This window comes from Carcharhinus amblyrhynchos, chromosome 6 (genome assembly GCF_965287045.1).
Source record: "Carcharhinus amblyrhynchos chromosome 6, sCarAmb.v2.hapA, whole genome shotgun sequence".
Taxonomy (NCBI): Eukaryota; Metazoa; Chordata; class Chondrichthyes; order Carcharhiniformes; family Carcharhinidae; genus Carcharhinus; species Carcharhinus amblyrhynchos.
Genome location: NC_137329.1, coordinates 113597074 through 113620302, shown reverse-complemented (window position 1 = coordinate 113620302; position 23229 = coordinate 113597074). Strand labels below are relative to the sequence as shown.

The 23229-nt window shown below is 43.4% G+C and overlaps 1 protein-coding gene across 5 annotated transcripts in view; it reads right to left on the bottom strand.

Annotated features, from left to right (window-relative positions):
* Positions 1–3722: 3722 nt before the first annotated feature.
* tmem117 (transmembrane protein 117) overlaps positions 3723–23229 on the bottom strand; it is a 283717-nt gene continuing 264210 nt past the window's right edge. For all 5 annotated transcript variants that reach the window (XM_080191236.1, XM_080191237.1, XM_080191239.1 and 2 more), the window contains exons 7-8: positions 6345–6474; positions 3723–5247 (exon numbers count right to left, since the gene is read on the bottom strand). In XM_080191236.1, coding sequence (XP_080047362.1) covers positions 4559–5247; positions 6345–6474 — 819 coding nt within the window. In that variant the 3' untranslated portion in view covers positions 3723–4558. The remainder of the gene's footprint in view (positions 5248–6344; positions 6475–23229) is intronic.

The following is a 23229-nucleotide window of genomic DNA, read 5'->3' as shown; positions in this document are numbered from 1 at the left end:
TAATTAAAAAATCCCAAATAGGATGGGAATGGAAGGATATGGACTCTAAGTGCAAATGGTTTTAGTTTAGTCAGGCATCAAGATTGGTGCAGGCTTGGAGGGCCGAAGGGCCTGTTCCTGTGCTGTTCAGTTCTTTGTTCCTTATCAAGTTTATGCTTTAAAGTTTATCAGTGTCACAAGTACACTTACATTAACACTGCAATGAAGTTGCTGTGAAAATCCAGCAAGTGGTACTTGCTTTGCAATAATTTGCTCGCAGGCACTCAGTTTGGGTTCAACTAGGGGCACACAGCTCCAACCAATGCATCACCATTGGTTGGAGTCATACCTGGCACAAAGGAAAATGGTTGTAATTGTTGAAAGTCAATCATTTCAGCTCTAGGACATCACTGCACATGTTCCTAGTGTCCTAGGCCTAACCACCTTCAGCGGCTTAATAAATGACCTTCTTTCCATTGTAAGTTCAGAAGTAGGGGTGTCCGTTGATGGTTGCACAACATTCAGCACCATTCGTGACTCCTCAGTTAATGAATCAGTTCATGTCCAAATAAAGATCTGGATAATGTCCAGGCTTGGGCTGACAGGTGACGAGTAACATTCACGCCACACAATGGCCAGGCAACGACCATCTGCAATGACCAGGATCTAACCATCACTGCTTGACATTCAATGGCAATCGCCATCTCCAAATCCCTCACTCTTAACATTCTGGGGGGCTACCATTAGCCAAAAACTGAATTGGTCTCGCATTGGAAATGCTGTGGCTACAGGAGCAAGTTAGAGGCTAGAGTGAAGGAGGGATAATCGGGGAGCGCCCCCCCCAGAGGGTTGGGTGGTGGGGGTGTGCACCCTGCGGATGTGCCAGCCTGGGCTCCCAGCACTGCCCAAGGGCCAAAGTGACCATGCCCAGGGGGCACCTTGACACTGCCCGTTGGGCATGGGGCAGTGCCTATGGGGGGGGGGGGGGGGGGTGGGGGCCTAAGGGGCGATCAGTGAGGGTGAGGGGTCCCATTGCCACTCTGCCACTGGGATTGTTGGGGATATGAGAAAGGCACACCCCCACCACCCAAGCCTCTGGGGTGGTCCCCGATTATCCCTCCTTCACTCCAGTGGGGTCAGGCCACTAGCTCCCTGAAAGTGGGGATCTAGTGTAATCCCAGCTGCAATGCAACATTATGGAGGAGAGGATAGCGAGCCCAGAACTTCAATCCCGGGCCACTAATAGTATTTAAATAATATTCAAACTAAGATTTAAATGCTCGCCCCGCCGATTTCTGTCACAGAGCAGACCACGCCGAAAATCTGGCACGGGAGACATGAACGCTTGTGCAAATCCCACTCATCACCCTTGCACAGTTCTTCTGCCCAGATGGGAGAATCGTTGCTGGTACGCCCCTGTCTGGAAAAGACATTCCATCATCCCTCAGACTTTAGTCACACTGGAGCAATTCAGGAATTACTGAACTTATATTCACAGCCGTCATTGGCTCAGCTTGTTAAAATGTTCAATAATATCCGTACATGATTCAGGGTTATGATTCGTCACTTACTGGGACATTTTGCTATGTTAAAGGCATTCTATAAATGCTAGTTGGCTTCAAACCTTGTCCACAGTTGAATATTGTACAGAATAAGTTTGGATAATTTTCAGTCTGGATTCTAATTGAGGTGTGCTCAAAACACAAAAATGATAATCAAGCATCAAATTCCAATCTCAGTCAGACAGAATATTACAATGGGAAAGATCAGAAAATTCTCGCCAGCGCACCAGCAATTCTCTCAGGGTTGACACTTGGCAGATTGTTGCAACACAGAAAATAATGTTGCAGTAATAAACCATCTAATTATGGGAAATTATCTACCTGATACCTCTGAGCAGTCCAACTAAATTCCTGAAAAACAGAAAATGCTGGAAAAGCTCAGCAGGTGTGGCCGCATTGATGGAGAGGGAAAACAGAGTTAATGTTTGGAATCTGTATGACTTCTTTCGAACTAAAGAGAGGGAAGCACTGTCTTGGATTATATACTATACAAGAATGGGGTGGCACAGTGATTAGTGGGAGCTAGTAGTGATTGCAGGAAAGAGGTAGCAAAATGTAACAAGTGGCAGATGGTCCAGTGGGAGAAGGGGAAGGGAGAGGGCGAGAAAAGGTTTTTGTATCAGAGCAAAAAATGTTTGAGATATTAAAAGGTCAAGATGGAGGAGAAAGGTCATAGGTTAAAGTTGTCAGATTCCATGGAGATTCATGAGGGGTCTTAAACTTGTTATTGTTCTCAGTCTCCATCCTGTGCCATTGTCAGATTGGATCTATTTCCCATGGCCATCCTCTTACCACTGAGATCGAGACATGTCTGTTAACAGCTACTGTCTTCAAAACCCAACAATTGGTCACGATCATTGTGTATTTCTTCACTTCAAAGTTAATCAATTAAAGTTTTGGGATGATATCTGGCTAGGCTCTAAATTCCTTGATATTTCCAACCTGGCTCTGATATTTATTTATTACTAATGCCACAAGTAGGCTTATATTAACACTGCAGTTAAGTTACTGTGAAAATCCCCCTCGATTGGATTTATTATTGTCACATGTATTGGGTTACCATGGAGAGTATTGTTTCTTGCGTACTGTGCAGACAAAACATACCATCCATAGAATATAATGTGGAGTTGCCTGGTGTTGGACTGGGGTAGGCACAGTAAGTAGTCTCACAACACCAGGTTAAAGTCGAACATGTTTGTTTGGTAGCACGAGCTTTTGGAGTGCCGCTCCTTCATCAGGTGAGTGCCTACTGATGATTCTCACCTGATGAAGGGACGGCGCTCCGAAAGCTCATGCTACCAAATAAACCCGTTGGACTTTAACCTGGTGTTGTGAGACAAATTACTGTCCATAGATTATATAGGGGAGGAAAGGAGAGGGTGCAGAATATAGTGTTACAGTCATAACTGGGGTGGGGAGAAAGATCAGCTTAATAAATTCCACTAGATTGTATTTATACAGGACTCAACCACAAGCTGTAAACTCAGGTACAACATCACTTCAGTTAAATGTTTTGCCAATTCATTAAATCACTTTAAACCAGACCCTTCAGTTCAAGTAAAAAGACAGTTGAGGGCTGAACAAAGTAAAATGTAATGTTGGAAACATGATTGCAGTTTTTGGCAAAATTAGAATGTGGACTGAACATTTGCCTCATTTAACAGTGAAAGGCAAAAACTGCATTATGCTGTTGTGTTATTTTTGAGATTCCCATGATCCACGATATAGGAATTATTGGATTTATTAGGAGTGAAAACAACTATGCATCCAGCAGCAATCAGCATTGCACCATGAACTTACAATTCCATCTTAATTTAATCAGTCTGTATCTAACCAGTTTAATGGGACTATGAATATAATCCTTCCTGAGCTCAAACTGATAGATCAGACTCGGCAAATACAAGGTGAGCAGATGTAACAAAGGGAAAACCTCAGGTTCCATTTTCTGCCTTCCTTTAACATTGAACTTGTAAATCAAAAACGGAAGAGGCGGCCACTGTCAAATTCGACAAGAGAGCTGAAAGTTGGCAAGGGTGGTACAGCTGGAAAAACCACAAACACACAGCTGTGTTTATTTTCAAAAGATTGTCATGCATCAGAATAGCCGACATTTTTAAACTGTTGTCAGTGATACTCAGTCAGGCTGCAAAAAACAATGACCATAAGCTGAAAGGATTACACCATTTATTCTACATCTGTAGGTAGTTAGTATTTTCACATACATAAATACAGTCAGATGTTTGTGCTTTAGTATACTGTACTGCATTGCAATTCTGATCGTGAGATATAGATTGTGAAATATATCCACTTTGAACACAGTGTCCCACACAAAGCGTCTCCTCTCCATCACCTTTACAGCTTCCTTTGGCAGGCAACCAATTCACCAGAACGAAAAAATTAATCAACTGCGCTTCTTTCGTGTGCAGTTCAGTTGTCAATACTAGCTGTGCCATTACCAATTAAGCATTGGAATTACCTTATACATAACTAGAGCACTTACAGCAGCAATTTCAGCCTCAGGATGCAGTATTACATGAGCAAAAAGTCCAGCGGTCTCTCAAGTAATCCCATCAGTGAGTCAACTACTAATGGTGGTTTTCTTTTTAATTTTGTGAAGGTGAAAATCTAACATCTTACAAAAAAGTTCCTTGAGACGATAGTACAAAATGGAACTTCTCAAGGCACAACTAGTACAGTATTTACCCTTGTGTTGAAGATGAATACTATATTACCGTACAATTTTAGTACAAAATTGACATAAACCATGTGTTATTGCGAAAGGCAAGATATAAAGGAATGTCGAGGTGTAGGCACAAAAGTATGCTTTTTAAAAATAAAAGCAGTATCTGCCCCCTATTTGCAGGACCACAACCTACATACTCTAGATAGTTTCTTCTTAGACCTAGGTCAGTAATTTTTAAGTCAAAGTGGCACTGTAACACTAATTGTATAAAGATCTATAAATGTGTAAAAATGAAAAGCTAAAATCATACTTAAGGCTTGTGCTTATTTTGAGTTTAATCTTGAACATGTGTGTCAGGTAATTTTTTTGCTGATGGATCAGGAAGGACAGGAGAGACGTGTTCAGCCTCTGGCCTTACTTCCAGCACACTGTTGCTCTGTGAATCCTTGAAAAAAGTGCCCTGGTCTTCAGAAGAAGTAGAGGTAGTGCCGTGTATAGTAGCCGTTGCCACCTCTGTCCCTGCGGACATCAACGTTTCATCCTTTACAGTCACAGGTTTGTGCACATCTTCCATAGGCTCATTCAAATCTTTGCTAAACTCAGATGGCGATTTCCGTTTGATCTTCACGTACAGATTATCCTGTTTGTCCGCGATCAGTTCACTTTTCTGAAATCTTCCAAAAAACCAGATGAAGAACCCAAACAAGATGAAGGCCAAGATGCTGGGGATAAAAGCGAGACACTTCACTCCAAGTCTGGCCCCAATAAACCTGCTGTGCAGAAACAAGTCATCCTGGGCATAGGTCCGGTTAGTGAGCGGGTTAATATTGGTTGACCTCCACTCCCAGTTCAGAGTACTTTTGTTCAAATTCTTTAATGACTCTGAATCTTCTACTGTGTAGACTTTCTGCCCAGGTCCCACATACTGACCATATTCAGGTGGCTGGTAAAATATCTGATTCTTCCACATGTTCAGGTCCAAAATCAATACAAGAAAGATGATGCCATAGTTGAACCATTTACCTATAAAGAGATGTGGTAAATATGGCAAGCATTAGAAAACTCTGCTTAATCCATGAATTGTCTTCAAAATTCACACAACACAAATTAGTTCACCTCCTTTAGTTTAGAAGTGGTGACCTTCAGTGGTTTACTTGTGGAGCACAAGCTCAAGATAAGGGGGGGAAAAGTTCAGTGGGGGTTTGGGGGGAAGTTTTTTTTTACACAGAGGGTGGTGGGGGCCAGGAAGGCACTGCCAAATGAGATGGTTGAGGCAGTTACGTTGGCCACATTTAAGACTCATCTTGATAGGCATATGAACAAACAGGAAATAGAGGGATATAAGTAGTTGGTCTAGTTAGGAAAATGTGATTGGCACAGGTTTGGAGGGCCGAAGGGCCTGTTCCTGTGCTGTATTGTTCTTTGTTTATGTAAAACATACAAGAACAAAGAAAACTACAGCACGGGAACAAGCCTTTTGGCTGTCCAAGCCTGCATCGACCATGCTGCCCGACTGAACTAAAACCCCCTACCCTTCCAGAGGCCATTTCCCTCCATTCCCATCCTATTCACGTATTTGTCAAGACGTCCCTTAAATGTCACTATCGTAAAAGCTAAAAATTGTCCATTTTTCAGGGTTGCATTTCACGATCTCCACTGGTTCCAGCAGAGTTTCCAGTGGATATAAACAGACTGTGGTGTAGCGATGTTCTCACAATCCAAGAGCCCAAGGTAATTCTCCTGGGGGTCGATTTAGCTCAGTTGATTGAACGACTGGACCGCGATGCAGAGCAATGCCTACAGCACCGGTTCAATTCCCGTACTGGCTGAGGTTATTCATGAAGGCCCTGCCTTCTCAACCTTGCCCGAGGTGTGGTGATCCTCAGGTTAAATCAACACCCACCAGCTGTCCGCCTTAAAAAGGGAGAGCAGCCTATGGTCATCTGGGACAATGGCAACTTTCCCTCTCAACTAGACTTCAGGTGAAGTCGGGTCAGCAGGGGTAAGGAACAATTGAACAAAGGCACACAGACGAAATTCATTCCCATTTTAAACGTGCACATTCTGCCCTGCCTACTATAGTTCCAGTATAAATTCCTATCTCCATATTTCTGACTCACCTGTTATACAAATGACATATTCTTCCTTGAATATTTTCTGGAAACGAGGCAATCTTAAGTGAATGTGTGATGTGGGAAGACCAGGAAGGTTGATTTCCAAATTTTCCATGAATTGTGGGAACTCCCAATCCTAATAATAAAAAAAAACAATGTTTTACAACCATTTAACATAGCTTAGTGAGGAATGAGAAACCCAAAGTACTTGTATTAAACATGTTCAAATATGAACTGTTGCGTTGTTAAGTCTGCATTCTTTTTCTTATGCACCTGCTTTTCCACAAGACATTATTTATATTAAAAAACATAATGTCAATAGAATTATTCTTATATCATGCCCCGTCATATATTATCATCAATCTATCACACCACTAGCTCCTTAAATGAAATGTTATATGACACTATCACAAAGGATTTCTAGTCCAATATACTTATCCATTCTACTTGAAGTTACAACTGGCTGAAGGTCCACGTCCATTTCTATGGGTCAGACCTCAAACAATGATGGGACAGTGTGCAGGAAGGAATCTGGTGAAATGATGCAATGATGATAATCTCTCCCTCAATGTTAATGAACTAAAGGAGATAGCCATTGACTTGAGGAAGTGCCCCTTTCTATCTCAACAGGGATGAAGTGGATCAAGGGCTTCAAGTTTCTAGGTATTCAGATCACCAACAACCTGCCTTGGTCCCTCCATGCTGATGCTATAATTAAGAAAGCCCACTAATGCCCCTCAGGAAGCTAAGGAAATTTGGCACGTCTGCTACGACTCTCACCGACTTTTACAGATGCACCACAGAAGGCATCCTTTCTGGATGTTTCACAGCTTGGTGTAGCTCCTGCTCTGCCCTGCCCAAGACTGCAATAAACTACAAAGGGTAATGAACAATGCCCAATCCGTCACTCAAACCAGCCTCCCATCCATTGACATTGATTGTATTACAGCTTGGTATGGCACCTGCTCTGTCCAAGATTGCAAGAAACTACAAAGGGTCATTAATGAAGCCCAGTCGATCATGCAAACCAGCCTCCCATCCATCTAAAGCAATGATTCTCAGGCTTCTTTCATTGATGGGGCCCTTTTTAAATAACAGGCCCTAATTTGCAAGCTCCAGGGCAGTGCACTGGGGGACATGATAATGAGACACTGGGGATCCCCATCTCCTGGAGGTTCCCAGGTAGGAAGTGAACGGGAAGTGCAATCTTCCTTCAGGGTGCACTGGAAACCATCTGCAAATGTGATTCAAATAGCAAATAACAGATGGCTCTGACTGTGTTATAACAGAAACAGTTAGAAGAAATAAAACTGCTTCTAGCTTCTGGATAATTATTGTACAGATCCACACTGACCTCCCTTGAACCCACTCCTCCAAACTGCGAATGTGCGCAGGACACCCCCAATGCCCCCATGGTTCTCATAAAAACCCCTTAGTCACGACCCTAATTTATCTCTCTCTCATCCCCTTCTCATTATTGCATACGACACCCATCAGAGAGAGGAGACCGGGGAGTGTACAACACAGAGAGAGGAGGAATCTGGAGAGTGTAAACCACTAGAAAGAGGAGGAGTCTGGAGAGTGTACAACACAGAGAGAGGAGGAATCTGGAGAGTGTACAACACAGAGAGAGGAGGAATCTGGAGAGTGTACAACACAGAGAGAGGAGGAATCTGGAGAGTGTACAACACAGAGACAGGAGGAGGAGTCTGGAGAGTGTACAACACAGAGAGAGGAGGAATCTGGAGAGTGTACGACACAGAGACAGGAGGAGGAGTCTGAAACTGTACAGCACACTGTGACTGTCTATGTGGGGTTTACACGTTCTCTCTGCGTCTGTGTGGATTTCCTCTGGGTGCTCCGGTTTCCTCCCACAGTCCAAAGATGTGCAGGTTAGATGTATTGGCCATGGTAAATTGTCCCTTAGTGTCCCAGGATGTGTAGGTAAGATGGATTAGCTATGGTAAGTGTGTGGGGTTAGGGGATAAGATGGGGATGAGGGCCTGAGTAAGATGTTCTGTCAGAGAGTCAATGTAGGCTCAATGGGCCAAAAGCCTCCATCAGCACTGTAGGGATTCTATGATTCAGTGAACATCAAAATCACTCGAACAGATTGAACAGGCTAGTAAAGACAACAAGGTGTGAGGAATATTAACATAATATGAAACTCCATTCACTATATGTTACATTATAGCACAATGTCCAAACTATTAAACATGGAAGCCTGACCTAAAGCCCATCTTTGAAGTGGCATCACTTCCTAACAATCTATCACATGGAAATAAGTACAAGAAACCCGCTGGTACAAAAGCCTACTAAATTTGTCTCATGTTTCTCCTTCTGCTGTTTTATCAGAGACATTAGCTCAATTAAAGTAAAAGGACTGATGCCATCTTTAACAAAGCAGGAATTGAATATGGGCTCCTTCAGCATTCACAGAGTTGAAGAGATTTAACCTTGTCAGCTGGGCTGAGAGAAAAGGAAAATCAAGCTGAAGGATAAATAAGCAATCTCTGTCTTAGGCCAATTGTGGTTCACTTCGAGTTACTATCAGCCAAACCGTGGCAAATCCTGCTAACCCTTTCGCGCTCTTCTGCCCAATGGCCATTCTGGGAACCCTTTGCAGAATGTCAAAAGTTTTAAAGTTTATTTAATGGTCACAAGTAGGCTTACATTAACACTGCAACAAAGCTACTGCGACAATCCCCTAGTAGTCACACTCTGGCACCTGTTCGGGTACACTGAGGGAGAATTCAGCACAGCCGATGCACCGAACCAACGCATCTTTGAGAGAGGAAACCAGAAGAAAACATACAGACACAGGGAGAACGTACAGACTCCACACAGACAGTGACCCAAGCTGGGAATCGAACCCAGGTCCCTGGCACTGTGAGGCAGCAGTGCTAACCACTGCACTACCCACCAGAGGATGTTTTTAACCCACCACAAATTCCAACAGTGTTAGTTGAGCATTGCAGGCATCTTTTGTTTCCTGCAGTAACTCTGAATATCTTTTTTTAATCCCCTCCATCTGCGATTACCCTTTGAACTTTATGACTAACGCCTCATTCAATGGGCGCACTCAGGAGAAACCTCTGTCAGGAGCTCCCGCTTTGCCGTGAATTTTTTCCGGCACTCGTATTCCCTTGTTTACATGTTAGAGCTTTTGCTGCCGGCCCCATAAATCATATTGTTAATTTTCCACAGGCCAGGTTTGTGAGCGTGCATGCAAAATGCCATCACTGGCCTACTGCAGGAAGATGAGATAAATCTCACCAATAATTCGGCATGAGGGCTAGCAAGCTTGACAATCCCATTGTACAGATATAAAGAATGGAAATGGAACTAGTAAAACACAACCTTACTCCCTTTCAATCTTAATGACAAGATTCCTTTCAGATGTCAACATTGCTGTATTACCTTTGCATAAAACCATCACCCTACTTTGTATTTGCGATCATCATTAGCTGGAGTTAATGATTCTCCCATGAACAATTCCTTCAAAATCAGTATGCACTAAATCAACAAGACACCCGCGACATTAATGAATATTTAGAATCCAGAATAAATGAGTCGCCATCAAATTTAGTGAAGAAATTCACTAACAAGTAATAAAATATTGTTGCAGCGAGCAGGACTATTTCAAATGAATGAACAGATAAAGCTATCATTTGCTTAAGCAAACAGGTCCCCAGACACTGAATCTGGATTTGTTCATTAATGCTTCGAATGGCTTGAACAAATTAAACTGAGGGGAGAATTTTTGTTCCGATATGAGGAGCAAATACGGAGCTAGACATGGGCGAAACTTCGCCAGCCCTCCTACCCTTGCTGACCCTGGCTGGTGAGCCCATTCCCGGCATCATTCCAGCCTGGGTCATTACCCTGGTGGTGGGATCCGGAAGGAAATGACTCATCCACGGGAGGCAGGAAGGCAAAGATATGGTAGACAAATGGCCCCTTAAATACAATTAACAGAGGCTGGCTAGAATTATCCAGTCACCCTGCAGGCAACCCCAGGGCATCAGGAATTAAATCAGAGGAGGCCTTCCCAATGGCATTTCAGAGGGTCAGTGCTGCAGGCAGGTTGTGAGGCCAACTCAGTCTATCTGGTTACAGCTGTCACCACAGATCGCACCAGGACGGATTTCACGCTGACTGTCCAGCTGCTCTCGCCATTTTTATTTAATGCGAAACTTCCTAAATTTGCAAAATATTGTTCTCTCTTCCTATCTCCTCCTTCCTCCCTCTCTCTCTCTCATCCCCTTGTCTTTCTCCCCCTCCTTCATTCTATCTTCTCTCCCCCGCCTCCATTGCTCCCTCTCTCTCCCCTCCCTCCCCCCTCTCTCCTCTCCCTCCCTCATCTCCTCCACCCCTTACCTGTAATGGCAAATGTTACCATGTTAGCAGGCCTCCTGTTGACCCTCAGCTTTGAGAACGCTTCCCCTTCCCGCACCCCTCCCCCGACCCAGTGGTCTTTAACTGGACGGCAAGCCCGCCCACCTGACTATTAATGGACCAGTTCTGGGAAGGTCACTGCTGGTGACTGTTTTCCAAGTGGTTGGGATCCTGACATCTGGATCCTGACCACAACTTGCTTCCAGTAACCACAGATCAATATAATGACCAGAGCATCTCTTGTTCCTAAGTGCCTTGTGACAAATTTGTCTGATGAATTTAAGTTGCTGTCACTGTTTCTGTTCCCAGAATAGTATAATTTTCAGTTTTGGCGTAGGCTTGCCTGGGGGTCAGGCAACGTGGAAAAGCGCACATCCAATGTTAAGAATGATGAATACAGGTGTATTTCTGGGGGTAGCCCGCAATACAATATTGCGGTGAGCTTTGAGAGTGCAAAATGCTTGTGGTTGAGAGTTCACCATTTGTGATTGAGAAATTAGACATTGCTGCAAAATGTAAAGGACTGCAGCAAAAAGCAAAGCAATTTGCACGTTAGCAAGCTATTTTTTCAAAGGAAAGAACATCTTTAGGAGTGAAGGAGGACAGAGAGGAGCCCATTTCCAGGATAGAATTACTGGAAGTATCCTACAAGAAATAAGAATGTGAAGAAGTCTTTTGAAAGTTTATTTATTAGTGTCACATGTAGGGTTGCATAAAGAACAAAGAACAGTACAGCACAGGAACAGGCCCTTCGGCCTACCAAGCCTGCACCGATCAAGTAGCCCTACCTAGACCAACCACCTGTATCCCTCTATACCCCACCTGTTCATGTGTCTATCCATCTAAGACTTTGTACCCTGCTCATGGTACAAAGTGCACCTACTGAGTAATGCACATTGATAAACAAACTGAAATTGTGAGGTAATTTTAAGTGTGAGTTGTGCTTAGTACACACCATTAATGGAAAGTAATTATGGCATATGGTACCTGGTACGATCATTACATTTTTCTGCGACTGCTTCCTGGTGTGGTGGATGACAGACACTTACCAGATCCGACCATTTGCTTGGTGACTCATCCTTGGGCACTGCCTGCAGTGGTTTGCACTGCTGCCACATCAGGTCACTTCTCAGTCTCTGCTTTCCAGGGAGAACAACCCCAGTTTATTCAATCTCTCCTCACAGCTAACACCCTCCATACCAGGTAATATCCTGTTAAATCTTTGCTGTACTCCCTCCAAAGCCTCCACATCCTGAACACTGCAATGAAGTTACTGTGAAAATCCCCTAGTCGCCACACTCTAGTGCTTGTTTGTGTACACAAAGGGAGAATTTAGCATGACCAATGCACATAACTGGCAAGTCTTTTGGACTATGGGAAGAAACTGGACCACCCGGAGGAAACACGCAAACATGGGAAGAACACGCAGACTCCACACAGATAGTGACCCAAGCCGGGAATCAAAGCCAGGAATCGAACTTGGGTTCCTGCAGCCATGTGGCAGCAGTGCAAACCACTGCAGGCAGTGCCCAAGCATGAGTAACCAAGCAAACGATCGGATCTGGTAAGTGTCTTTCATCCACCGCACCAGGAAGCAGTCGCAGAAAAAATGTAATGATCGTACCAGGTCGGCTAAGGTACCATATGCCATAATTACTTTCCATTAATGGTGTGTACTAAGCGCAACTCGCACTTAAAATTACCTCACAATTTCAGTTCTTTTATCAATGTGCATTACTCAGTAGGTGCACTTTGTATCCTGAGCCTTCTTCCCAAATGTGTCTCCACTTACAATCTGAAGAGCATTCAATGCCGCTGGATATTTTGTACACCCCTGTCATCATTCCCATTAAGTGCATGCATCCTGGCACTTGCTTACTCCAGCATAACAACTGAATTGACTCTGACTTTAAGAAAGTGCAGCTTATGAGGGGGGAAAAGGATGAGTCTCTGACAATCGTCCTCTCATCCCACCAGGAACATTGGGTGGGAGGTCAAAGCAGAGGCTGAAGTTTTGGAGTTCAGAGCTGTCAACAGTAATCACCTCTGCCCGTGTTGCTTTTGCATTTCCGTTCAAATTTCCAATCAGTTTCATTAAATTTAGCACCCTCAATGGATGGAAATTTTGGAGTTTCTTTTGTACTGCAACATAGGAGGTTTGCAAACGTGAGGCCACTGAATTTAGTGGGATTTACAGCTTAAAGCTCCAGGATTGTGAAAGTAATGAATGCTGCAGAGTGAAGGTCACAAAACCAATAACAGCAACACTTCAGACTTCATTGAACATCCTTATCTTACATAGCATCTTTGTTGCAAGTGATATCCGCACTCAAGAACACCCCCCCCCACCCATGTTGAAAATTGAAATGACAAAGGGATGGAGGGTTTAATGCTGACAGCAGTTCAAGACCACCTAGAAATGGGTTGCAAAAGCCAATACCAAAGAACCACAAACAGCAGAAATGAGGATGGAGATCCTTTAGCTAGCTCACACGGATCACAGGAATCTGGTAATAATGGCAGGAGACTGGACCACAGGGGAAAACTGAGGAATGGTCAACAGGGTTTCAAATGTGTCCCGAAATATCATTATCCAATGAATTGCCCAAAATGGGTTTTTGAAATGACACATGATATGGAAGGTTCAAAAGGTGAAAGTGATCAGTCAGAAGGGACAGTATTGGTCACCAGAAAGCTTTACTCCATAAGATATAGGAGTAGAATTAGGCCATTCGGCCCATTGAGTCTGTTCCACCATTCAATCGTGGCTGATGTGTTTCTTAAACCTGTTCTCCCGCCTTTTCTCCGTGACTCGGATCCCCTTCCCAATTAAGAACCTATCTCTCTCTTAAATATACTCAATGACCTGGCCTCCATAGCCATGCCTGACAACAAATTCCATAGATTCACCACCCACTAGCTGGGTACTCCAGTAATGGATGTTCAAGTTGCAGGCTCGTTCAGTTGTGCTGTGCTGGACAGTATACGCACCTCCACAGTATGTGGACTGGATTGCTTAACCTGGATTCTCCAAGTAGTAAAGTCCAAAGTAAGGTAAAGGAATATGAAAGTTCTGCTGACTTCAGGTCAGGGACAATAATACATTAAAGTCGTGAAAGAGAGTGGTGATTCTGTATAAAATTTTTACAAGATGCGAAATTTCAAAGGGACCGATTTTTGACACCACTTAGAGAAACTGGTGATAGAGAAGAAACCTGTGGAAATTAAACAAGTGCATTTATGGGTTCAGTCACACATCAAGGGTGTGGTATGTCTCACCTAGTCCACCTATTGAAATTCAATTATATTCAGCTAAAAGCTATGTTCCACTGGTATCACAGAGAGAAACTAGCAGGCATCTTAATGATGCACGTTGATATATTTTAGGGAGGTTCTGCAGAATTTGAGCTATGTGGGATAGATGAAATAAAGGAGGAGTTTGAGATTGGAAATCTGGCTTTGAAAGGCTTTAAGTATATAATGCCAGACATTAAGCAGAATAAGTCAGACTGACCTTAATTAAAAGTCTTATTTGGAAAATGTCAATCGTATCCCAACAAATTGGGCCAGGTCCTCACAAAATGAGGATCCTGCATCCAAGGAAGGAATAGACCAACTAAGGAGTTTTATTGGATTGTTGAACTGGCTGTGCAGTCAGACAACATCTGCTGATAGCTTTAACGGATTGGAACTCACGAAACATGCTGGAGTTGAGAAAGTTCGGACGTCAAATAAAACATTGTGTTTAGAGAAACGCACATTTAGGTTTTTGGCTTTGTGTGATCCAGAAGTCATGGTGAATCTAGCATGGTCAATGCACCTAACCAGCATGTCCTTTCAGGCTGTGGGAGGAAACTGGAGCACCCGGAGGAAACCCACACAAACACGGGAAAATATGCAAACTTCACATGGACAGTCACCCAAGGCCGGAATTGAACCCAGGTCCCTGGCACTGTGAGGCAGCAGTGCTAACCACTGTGCCACCGTTCTGCCCTCGTGCCACCATGTCACCATTTCAGCCAAAGTCAGCCATTTTTAGTGATGCTTCACATGTCAGTCTTCTAGATGAATATTCATGAGCAAGGTTTTTATCATATTCTTGGTGGGAAAAAATAACAAATGTTGTCCAATGGCTTGGGAAGTTAAGAAAATAAAAAGGCTAAATAATGACCTCAACAAGACTCATGAGGCTGGTCTCTTAGAGTACGAACATAAGAACATAAGAAATAGGAGCAGGAGTAGGCCATCTAGCCCTTCGAGCCTGCCCCGCCATTCAATAAGATCATGGCTGATCTGTCGCTGCTCAGTTCCACTTTCCCGCCCTCTCCCCATAACCCTTAATCCCCTCTCTTATCAAAAACCTATCAACCCGCGTCTTAAAAATATTTAGCGAGGCAGCCTCCACCACTTCAACGGGCAGAGAATTCCAGAGATTCACCACCCTTTGAGTGAAGAAGTTCCTCCTCAACTCCGTTCTAAACCGCCCCCCTTTTATCTTGAGGCTGTGCCCCCTAGTCCTACTGTCTTTTTTGAGCGGGAAGTGTCTTTCCACCTCTATCCTATCCATCCCATTCATCATCTTATACGTCTCAATGAGATCTCCCCTCATTCTTCTAAACTCTAACGAGTACAAGCCCAGTTTATTCAGCCTCTCCTCATAGCTCAACCCCCTCAACTCCGGCATCAGCCTAGTAAACCTCCTCTGCACTCCCTCCAAGGCCAAAATATCTTTGCACAGGTGCGGCGCCCAAAACTGCACACAGTACTCCAGCTGCGGCCTCGAGCTCCCTGATTGAGGTAATGATTGCCTGCCCAGTCAGGGAGTCTCACCTGTGGATATAATTAGGAGTGTCTGGATTCTGCGTTTGTACTTGAAGCAATCCCAAAAGTGGAGACAAGTTTGTAAATAAAGGGAATCTGGTGAAGAAACTCCAACCTGTGAGGAGTTATTTCAAGGTAATTAAAAGCATCTTTGGTGACATGGAATTTTAATTATTAAATACCTTGAGGGAAGTTCTATACAAGGGGACTTCTCTATGGGATGACTGTGCATTCAACCGGAAATGTGACTGAGCAAAATTTAAGAATTGACCTTGCTAGCATAAAAGGTGAGAGAGTAAAAAGATCACCAAGATGAAATGGGTCACATAAATCACCAATTGTCAGACTCTTTTACAAAAAGGTATGCTTGCTTTAAGAGTCCCACAAGAGAAATGTCTTGTTTTATGTCTTGCTTTGAACTTCAGCCAGCAGCTTGGATTCTAGCAACTTCTAACCTGCCCACCTCAACATCTACCTACCTCCATTTCCTCCTCAGGCCTGCTTCCAGAGGCAGTGTCTGACTCCAGCTTGTCCACCACCATATAAATATTGTAGGCACACATGCGGGTTCATGGCATTGGAAAGTGGCCTAAATTGAAATTCCTGGGCCCAAGGGTTAGAATCATAGAATCCCTACAATGCAGGAGGAGGCTATTTGGTCCATCGAGTTTGCACCAACCACAATCCCACCCATATTCCCATAACCCCCATATATTTACTCTGCTAGTCCACTGACACTAGGGTCAATTTAGCATGGCCAATCCACCTAACCCACACATCTTTGGAGTGTGGGAGGAAATCAGAGCATCCAGAGGAAACCCACGCAGACACAGGGAGAATGTGCAAACTCCACACAGACAGTGACCCGAGGCTGGAATTGAACCCGAGTCCCTGGCGCTGTGAGGCAGCAGTGCTAACCACTGTGCCACTTTTCTTACCGCTTTGCAGTTACAGGATAACTGAGGAAGTTAATACTGGGGATAGTTAGAAGGTGGCAATTAATTGTTTTCACCGTTCAGTAAGACGATTCCTAAATGACACAAATTTAAGAAATAAAGAAAGTGAATTGGGAAGAATAGGAAAATGACCTTTACTTAGAAGATGCTTAGTTTGTGGAATTCTAGATCACAATCAATTACTGAAACAGAATCCACGGATTCTTTTACAAAAGCATCTCGACAGATACTTGGAAAAGAGGGACAATAAAAGGTGTGGAGGTTAAGCCAAGAGAGTAGATTTTCATTCGATGGCAGAAGTGGAGAACACTGACAGGCCTGATGTGTCAAATTGCCTGTTTCTGCAGGCTAGAATTATTTGATGTTATCCTGGTCACACAGTAATAACTTTTGTACTGAGTGCCTTGCCAGCTCATGGGAAGAGGAGCTGAAAATTCAGCACAAGTTCAGATGAATGGACAGCAAGATGAAACGGATCACATGAAGATAAAAAACAGGAAATGCTGAGCAGGTCATCACTGCCTTTGCAACGAAGAGAGGTTTTTGGAGAGATGAATTGATTCAAGTTCACAATGTTATGCCTTCTAGAAGGGAAAACAAACTGGATAACCTGTCATTGCCAAATGACATTCAAAGTCAACAGTATTACAGTACAAGTTGGAGCATTATGCAAGCTGAGCAGAAATTCTCTAGATGCACGGACACTCTGTACAATGACAAACCTGACCTGCTTCTGATCGAGTTCTCAGTTGTAGATGAGAGTAACTCCCTAGGTGTTGAAGAATTGAAGAACTTCAACTTAAGCACAAATGAATTGGACATGATGATTCTTACAATCCTTGGTCAGATATGGCGGCAGAGTGGTTAGCACTACTGCCTCATAGTGCCAAAGATCTGAGTTTGATTCCCAGCTTGGGCCACTGTCTGTTTGGAGTTTGCATGCTCTCCCCATGTCTGCATGGGTTTCCTCCAGGTGCTCCAGTTTCCTCCCACGTTTCCAGGCATATTGGTTAGGTATATTGGCCATGCTAAATTTTCCCTCAGTGTACCTGAATAGGTGCCAGAGTGTGGCAACTCAGGGATTTTCACAGTAACGTCATTGCAGTGTTGATGTAAGCCCACTTGTGACATTAATAAATATAAATTTAAAACTTAAAAAGAACCCTGATGGGGGAGAGATCTGGTTAGGGAACCAATAACATTTTATTTAAAGTAGGTAAAGATTGAGATTCAAGGCGCCAACATTTGGAATAAAGTCATATAGGTCCATGGATATTGAACAAGAAGGGCAAATTTTTACGACACAAGTTCAGAAAGATAACACAAGTTACAATATACATCTTAAACGAGTTATACTTTAACATTCAGGATAAGTATGAAACACATCTGAATCGACAAACTGTAGCTGGAGTAAACGAGTAAATGTCAGATGCAACCAAAACCGATTACATGGATTTTGCAACAAATCAACCAGACATTAGTCCCACTGGGTCAATCTCACGGAAAATTCATCTTTTTCACAAATGTTTCCAATCTCTCCCTTTGAAGATCTCATTGAAGTTCTCACCAAAGGTCACTCCCACTTGGATTGCTTTAACAGCTCTTAGGGTTTCGACTTTGCCTTCCAATGTCCTTCTCCCTGGATGCTGGAATATACTAAAACGCTATCTTACAGGCGCACCTCTTAGATCTAAGGCCTTGCCAAACAAAAACCATTTCTGCAAAGGGGCAACTTCACCCTGACAGCTCTCCTTACTCAAAATCTGCTCCCCATCCTCTAATCCATCCTCTAACATTTTAACTCAACTTCACTGGGACTTCTGTCTGTCTCTCAGGTGCTTGTTGGGTGACAGAATCCCCAAAACTGACGGCCTCAAAAAGATCTGTTTTTTTTTTGCCAATTGCCATAATTTTGTGCCCTCTGGTTACCAGCCTGTCACTGGAATCAGTTTCACCTTATTTACTATGTCAAAACCATTCATAATTCTGAACATCTCAATCAGACCTCCTATTAACCTTCTCTGCTCTAAGGTACCCCACTCAACTTCTCCAGTCTCTTCACATAGCTGAAGCCCCAGATCCCTGGTACCATTCTGATAAATCACCTCTGCAGCTGCTCCAAGGCCAGTACATCTATTTAAAGTATGGTCTCCCAACATGGGTGCAATTCCCCAGCCAAGGGCTAACCTGAGTTTATAGTAGTTCAGCACAGCTTCTTTGCTTTTTTTTAACTCCATACATTCGTAAAACAATGAGCTATATATCTTTTTAGCGGACTTCTAAACTTGTCCTGCCACCTTCAGAGATCACACCCATCAGTCCCTGTAAAACCTTTAAAATTGTACTATTTATTTGATATTGGATCTTCCTACCAGAATGAATCTTTTCATAATTCTCTGCATCCAGGTTACTGTCCATTTGACCAGTCTGTCCTTGTTAAGTACCACTCTTTGTTGCATTTCTGGGGGTAGAATTTTTCAGTCCCGCCGTGGCAGGGGTGGGGCTATAAAATGCAGCAAGCCTTTCAGAAGTCCATTAACTTAGACAAGACCATAAAATCTCATTGACATAAAATTTGTTTTACTTCATCTGCAAAAGTTATATTATGCCCATTTCCAGTTCATTAATATATATCAAAAAGGGTACTGGTCCCAACACCAATCCCTGGGTGACAACACTATACATTTTACTCCAGTTTGGAAAATAATTATTTTATCACTATTCTCTGATTCCTTTCCATGAGTTCATTTTATTTCCAATCTGTTACTGCTCCTTTCATCCCTTCAGCTGCAATTTTACCAAGATGTCTACTTTCTGGTATTTATCAATCACCCTTTGAAAATATACACATCAGCTGGTTATCCACATCTACGCTCTCCATTGCTTAAAAACAACTCGGGTCAGATTCTCCGACCTTGCCCACAGTTGTGATTCTCCAGTCCCACTGCAGTGAATGGATATTTGGTTGAGTGCAAATTCTCCGTTCTCGCTGGCAGCAGTGGCAGTGCCTCCAACATCAGAGAATTCTGGTCTCAATGTTTCATCCTTCTCTAAAAGATAATGGAGATCCTAAACTGGCAGAGGATCCCAATTTTCACAATTGGGTAGCCTCTACCCTCATATTGGCGGGTGTACTGCTCACCTATTTACACACCTAACTGAAAACTGTATCTGACTTGGGCATTGATGGTCCAGCCAAAGTGACCCTTCTGCATTCAACAGCCAGCCACCTATTTTTCAGGTGTCTAATGGATGGTCTACTGTTCAAACAGGACCCCCGTTAAATCTGGTACTGGTGAGAGAGGAATAATGTCACCACCTTCATGTTGGGTGTCGTATATTTAAGCGGTTGCATGATTGCTTTAAGAGCCTGTCACATGATTTGATGATGTCGTCACTGGGGTGTTTCACAGGCTCCAGTTTTAGTTTCAATTTCCTAGAATAAATCTGATGGTGTTATTTTGAACCTATGTGTGCAAACCACATCTTTTACTTTACGTTTAAAACTTATAATCCCCAATGTAGTTAGGATGCTACGTAGAGAAAATTGATGAGTCTGGATTTTGTTTTATCCAGAACCTCAAAAAAAATCCTAAAGTAAGAGAAAAAACATTGTGGGTCCTTACACTTCAAATATATTTGGGAAAAAAATGATTTTGAAAATTAATAGGTTATAGTTCTCTTCATAGAATCTGTACTTCCACTCCCTCCCCCCTGCCCCCATGCCCTCTAGCTTTTGGGGGGTCTCCAGTACCACACCTTCATATCCTTTGATGTTCAATATGTTCCAGCACTTGGAATCCTAGAATCACAGCAGGACCCTGGTCAGACCACACTTGGAATACTGTGCTCAGTTCTGGTTGCCTCATTAAATGAAGGATGTGGAAGCCATTGAACAGGTGAAGGGGAGATTTACAAGGATGTTGCCTGGATTGGGTGGTATGCCTTATGCAGATAGGTTGAGGGAGCTCGGTCTTTTCTCCTTGGAGAGATGAAGGATGAGAGGTGACCTGATAGAGGTGTGTAAGATGTTGAGAGGTATTGTTCGAGTGGATTCTCAGAGGCTTTTTCCCACTAAATGGGCCAAAATGGCTGCCACAAGAGGACACAGGTGCTAGGGAGTAGGTACAGAGGAGATGTCAAGGGTAAGTTTTTCACTCAGAGGGTGGTGAGTGCGTGGAATCGGTTGCTGGCGGTGGCAGTGGAAGCGGATTCAATAGAGTCTTTTAAGAGACTTCTGGATGAGTACATGGGACTTAGTAAGATAGGGGGTTATAGGTAAGCCTAGTAGGTAGAGATGTATTCAGCGCAACTTGTGGGCCGAAGGGCCTGTTTGTGCTGGAGTTTTTCTATGTTCTATTGTAAACCCCTTTAGAATTCAACATTACCCCCAAGGATTGTCTCTCCAACCCACCCAACCAACAAAAAACGTTTAAAGTTTATTTAATAGTGTCATGAGTAGGCTTACATTAACACTGCAATGAAATTACTGTGAAAATCCCCCAGTCGCCACACTCCAGCACCTGTTTGGGTACACTGAGGGAGAATTTAGCACGGCCAATCAACACATCTTTCGGACTGTTGGAGGAAACCAGAGCATCCGGAGGAAACCGATGCAGACACAGAGAGAATGTGTAGTCTCTACACAGACAGTGACCCAAACCAGAAATCGAACCCGGGTCCTTGGCGCTGTGAGACAGCAGTGCTAACCACTGTGCCACCGACATGATTTAGCAGAACATTTGCCTTCTTGTTCAAGGGTACAGGCTCTAGTCAGTCTAGCCTTCCTGCTTTAGGAAGAATCTTATAATTACATGCTAATGCTATGTAGAATAACTTCAGCTGCAGGCAATTGTGAAAACAAGTTGATATATATCATATTCTGTATAAATGTTAACCGGACGCAGGTTTTATTGCTAGATTTGATTAGCGTTTGTGTCTTTTTTGAATTCAGAGCAAAGTTGAGCTATAACTCACAGGGTCCAATCTAACTCGCCACTATTCCCAAGCCAGGGTGATAGCGCTCAGATAACTAATGCATCAAAACGTGACCTAACCTGGAGAAAAAGCAGAAACTGTGTTATGTCAAGCTGCTGTGATTATTTTGATGACAAATTTTATTTCTTGCTCACCTTAACCGTAGAGTTCGACTCATTGGAAGTGACACGTAATTGACTTCATTACTTGACGGAGGTTCAATATTTTTCATGACGCTCTTTTGGTTGTCAGTTGGTTTCTGGACTGCGGCCGTTGCCGCTTGTTAACTGGATTGAGTGGAACTGTTGTCATTCATCATTTGGTTACTAATGAGCAAGTTTCAATCCATAACATTGCGTCAGACTGCAACCCCTTAGTGAAAACATACTGGGTGCTGTGGATATGGCAGGAGGGGGCCTTCATCCTGTTTTGTACATTGCATTTTGGCGATTGTTCATGGAACGATTTTTGCTTGTTGCTTAAAGTTTATTTATTAGTGTCACAAGTAGGCTTACAGCAACACTGCAATGATGTTACTGTGAAAATCCCCAAGTTTATGCTGCAACTGTACCAGACACTGGTGAGACCACATTTGGAATATTGTGTTCAGTTCTGGTCACCTCTCTATAAGAAGGATGTGGAAGCATTGGAGGAAATGCAGGGGAGATTTACCAGGATGCTGCCTGGTTTGGAGGGTAGGTCTTATGAGAAAAGGTTGAGGGAGCTGGGGCTTTTCTCTTTAGAGTGGAGGAGGATAAGAGGCGACTTAATAGAGGTTTATAAGATGATGAGGGGGATAGATAGAGTGGACGTGCAGGGACTATTTCCTCAGGTGGATATAGCTGTTACTCGGGGACATGACTATAAGGTTCATGTTGGGAGATATAGGAGGGGTGTCTGAGGTAGATTCTTCACCCAGAGAGTGGTTGGGATGTGGAATGCACTGCCTGCTGTGATAGTGGAGTCGGACGCTTTAGGAACTTTCAAGCGGTTATTGGATAGGCACATGGAGCAGACCAGAATTATAGGGAGTGGGATAGCTTGATCTTGGGTTTGGACATAGCTTAGCACAACACTGAGGGCCGAAGGGCCTGTACTATGCTGTACTGTTCTATGTTCTAAGTTGCCACACACCAGTGCCTGCTTGAGTACGCTGAGTGAGAATTTGGCATGACCAAAGCATCTAACCAGCAGGTCTTTGGGATTGTGGGAGGAAACTGAAGCACCCAGAGGAAACCCACGCAGACATGGGGAGAACATGTAGACGCCGCACAGACAGTGACCCAAGCCAGGAATCAAACCCAGGTCTCTGGCACTGTGAGGCAGCAGTGCTAACCATTGTGCCAAGTTGAGGAAAATAACACTTCTGGAAATGAGACAGCCCAAAGTTATTATCTGATATTGCCTGAAGCTTCAATTTCTCTTACCATTGAAACATGATCAAAAGATTTCCAACTGCACTGCCAGACTAAAAGTCATTCCCCATCCTCACCTCACATATTTTAACTTTAATGCTGCATTCTTATTGCCAGCAAGGTTGCAATTCTTGCCGATTCCTATTTGCCTTCGAGATTTCAGCTCTTGATTGCATGTAGCCCTGGAGATCAAAAGACATTCGACCACACTGCCTGTCAAACAGTCTCTTTTTGCCCATCCCAGATTTTTTTTTACACCTAATAAGCAAAACGTTAAAAGAAAATTCTAAAAATACACCCTACTTTTCTATATGCTCCTCTGCC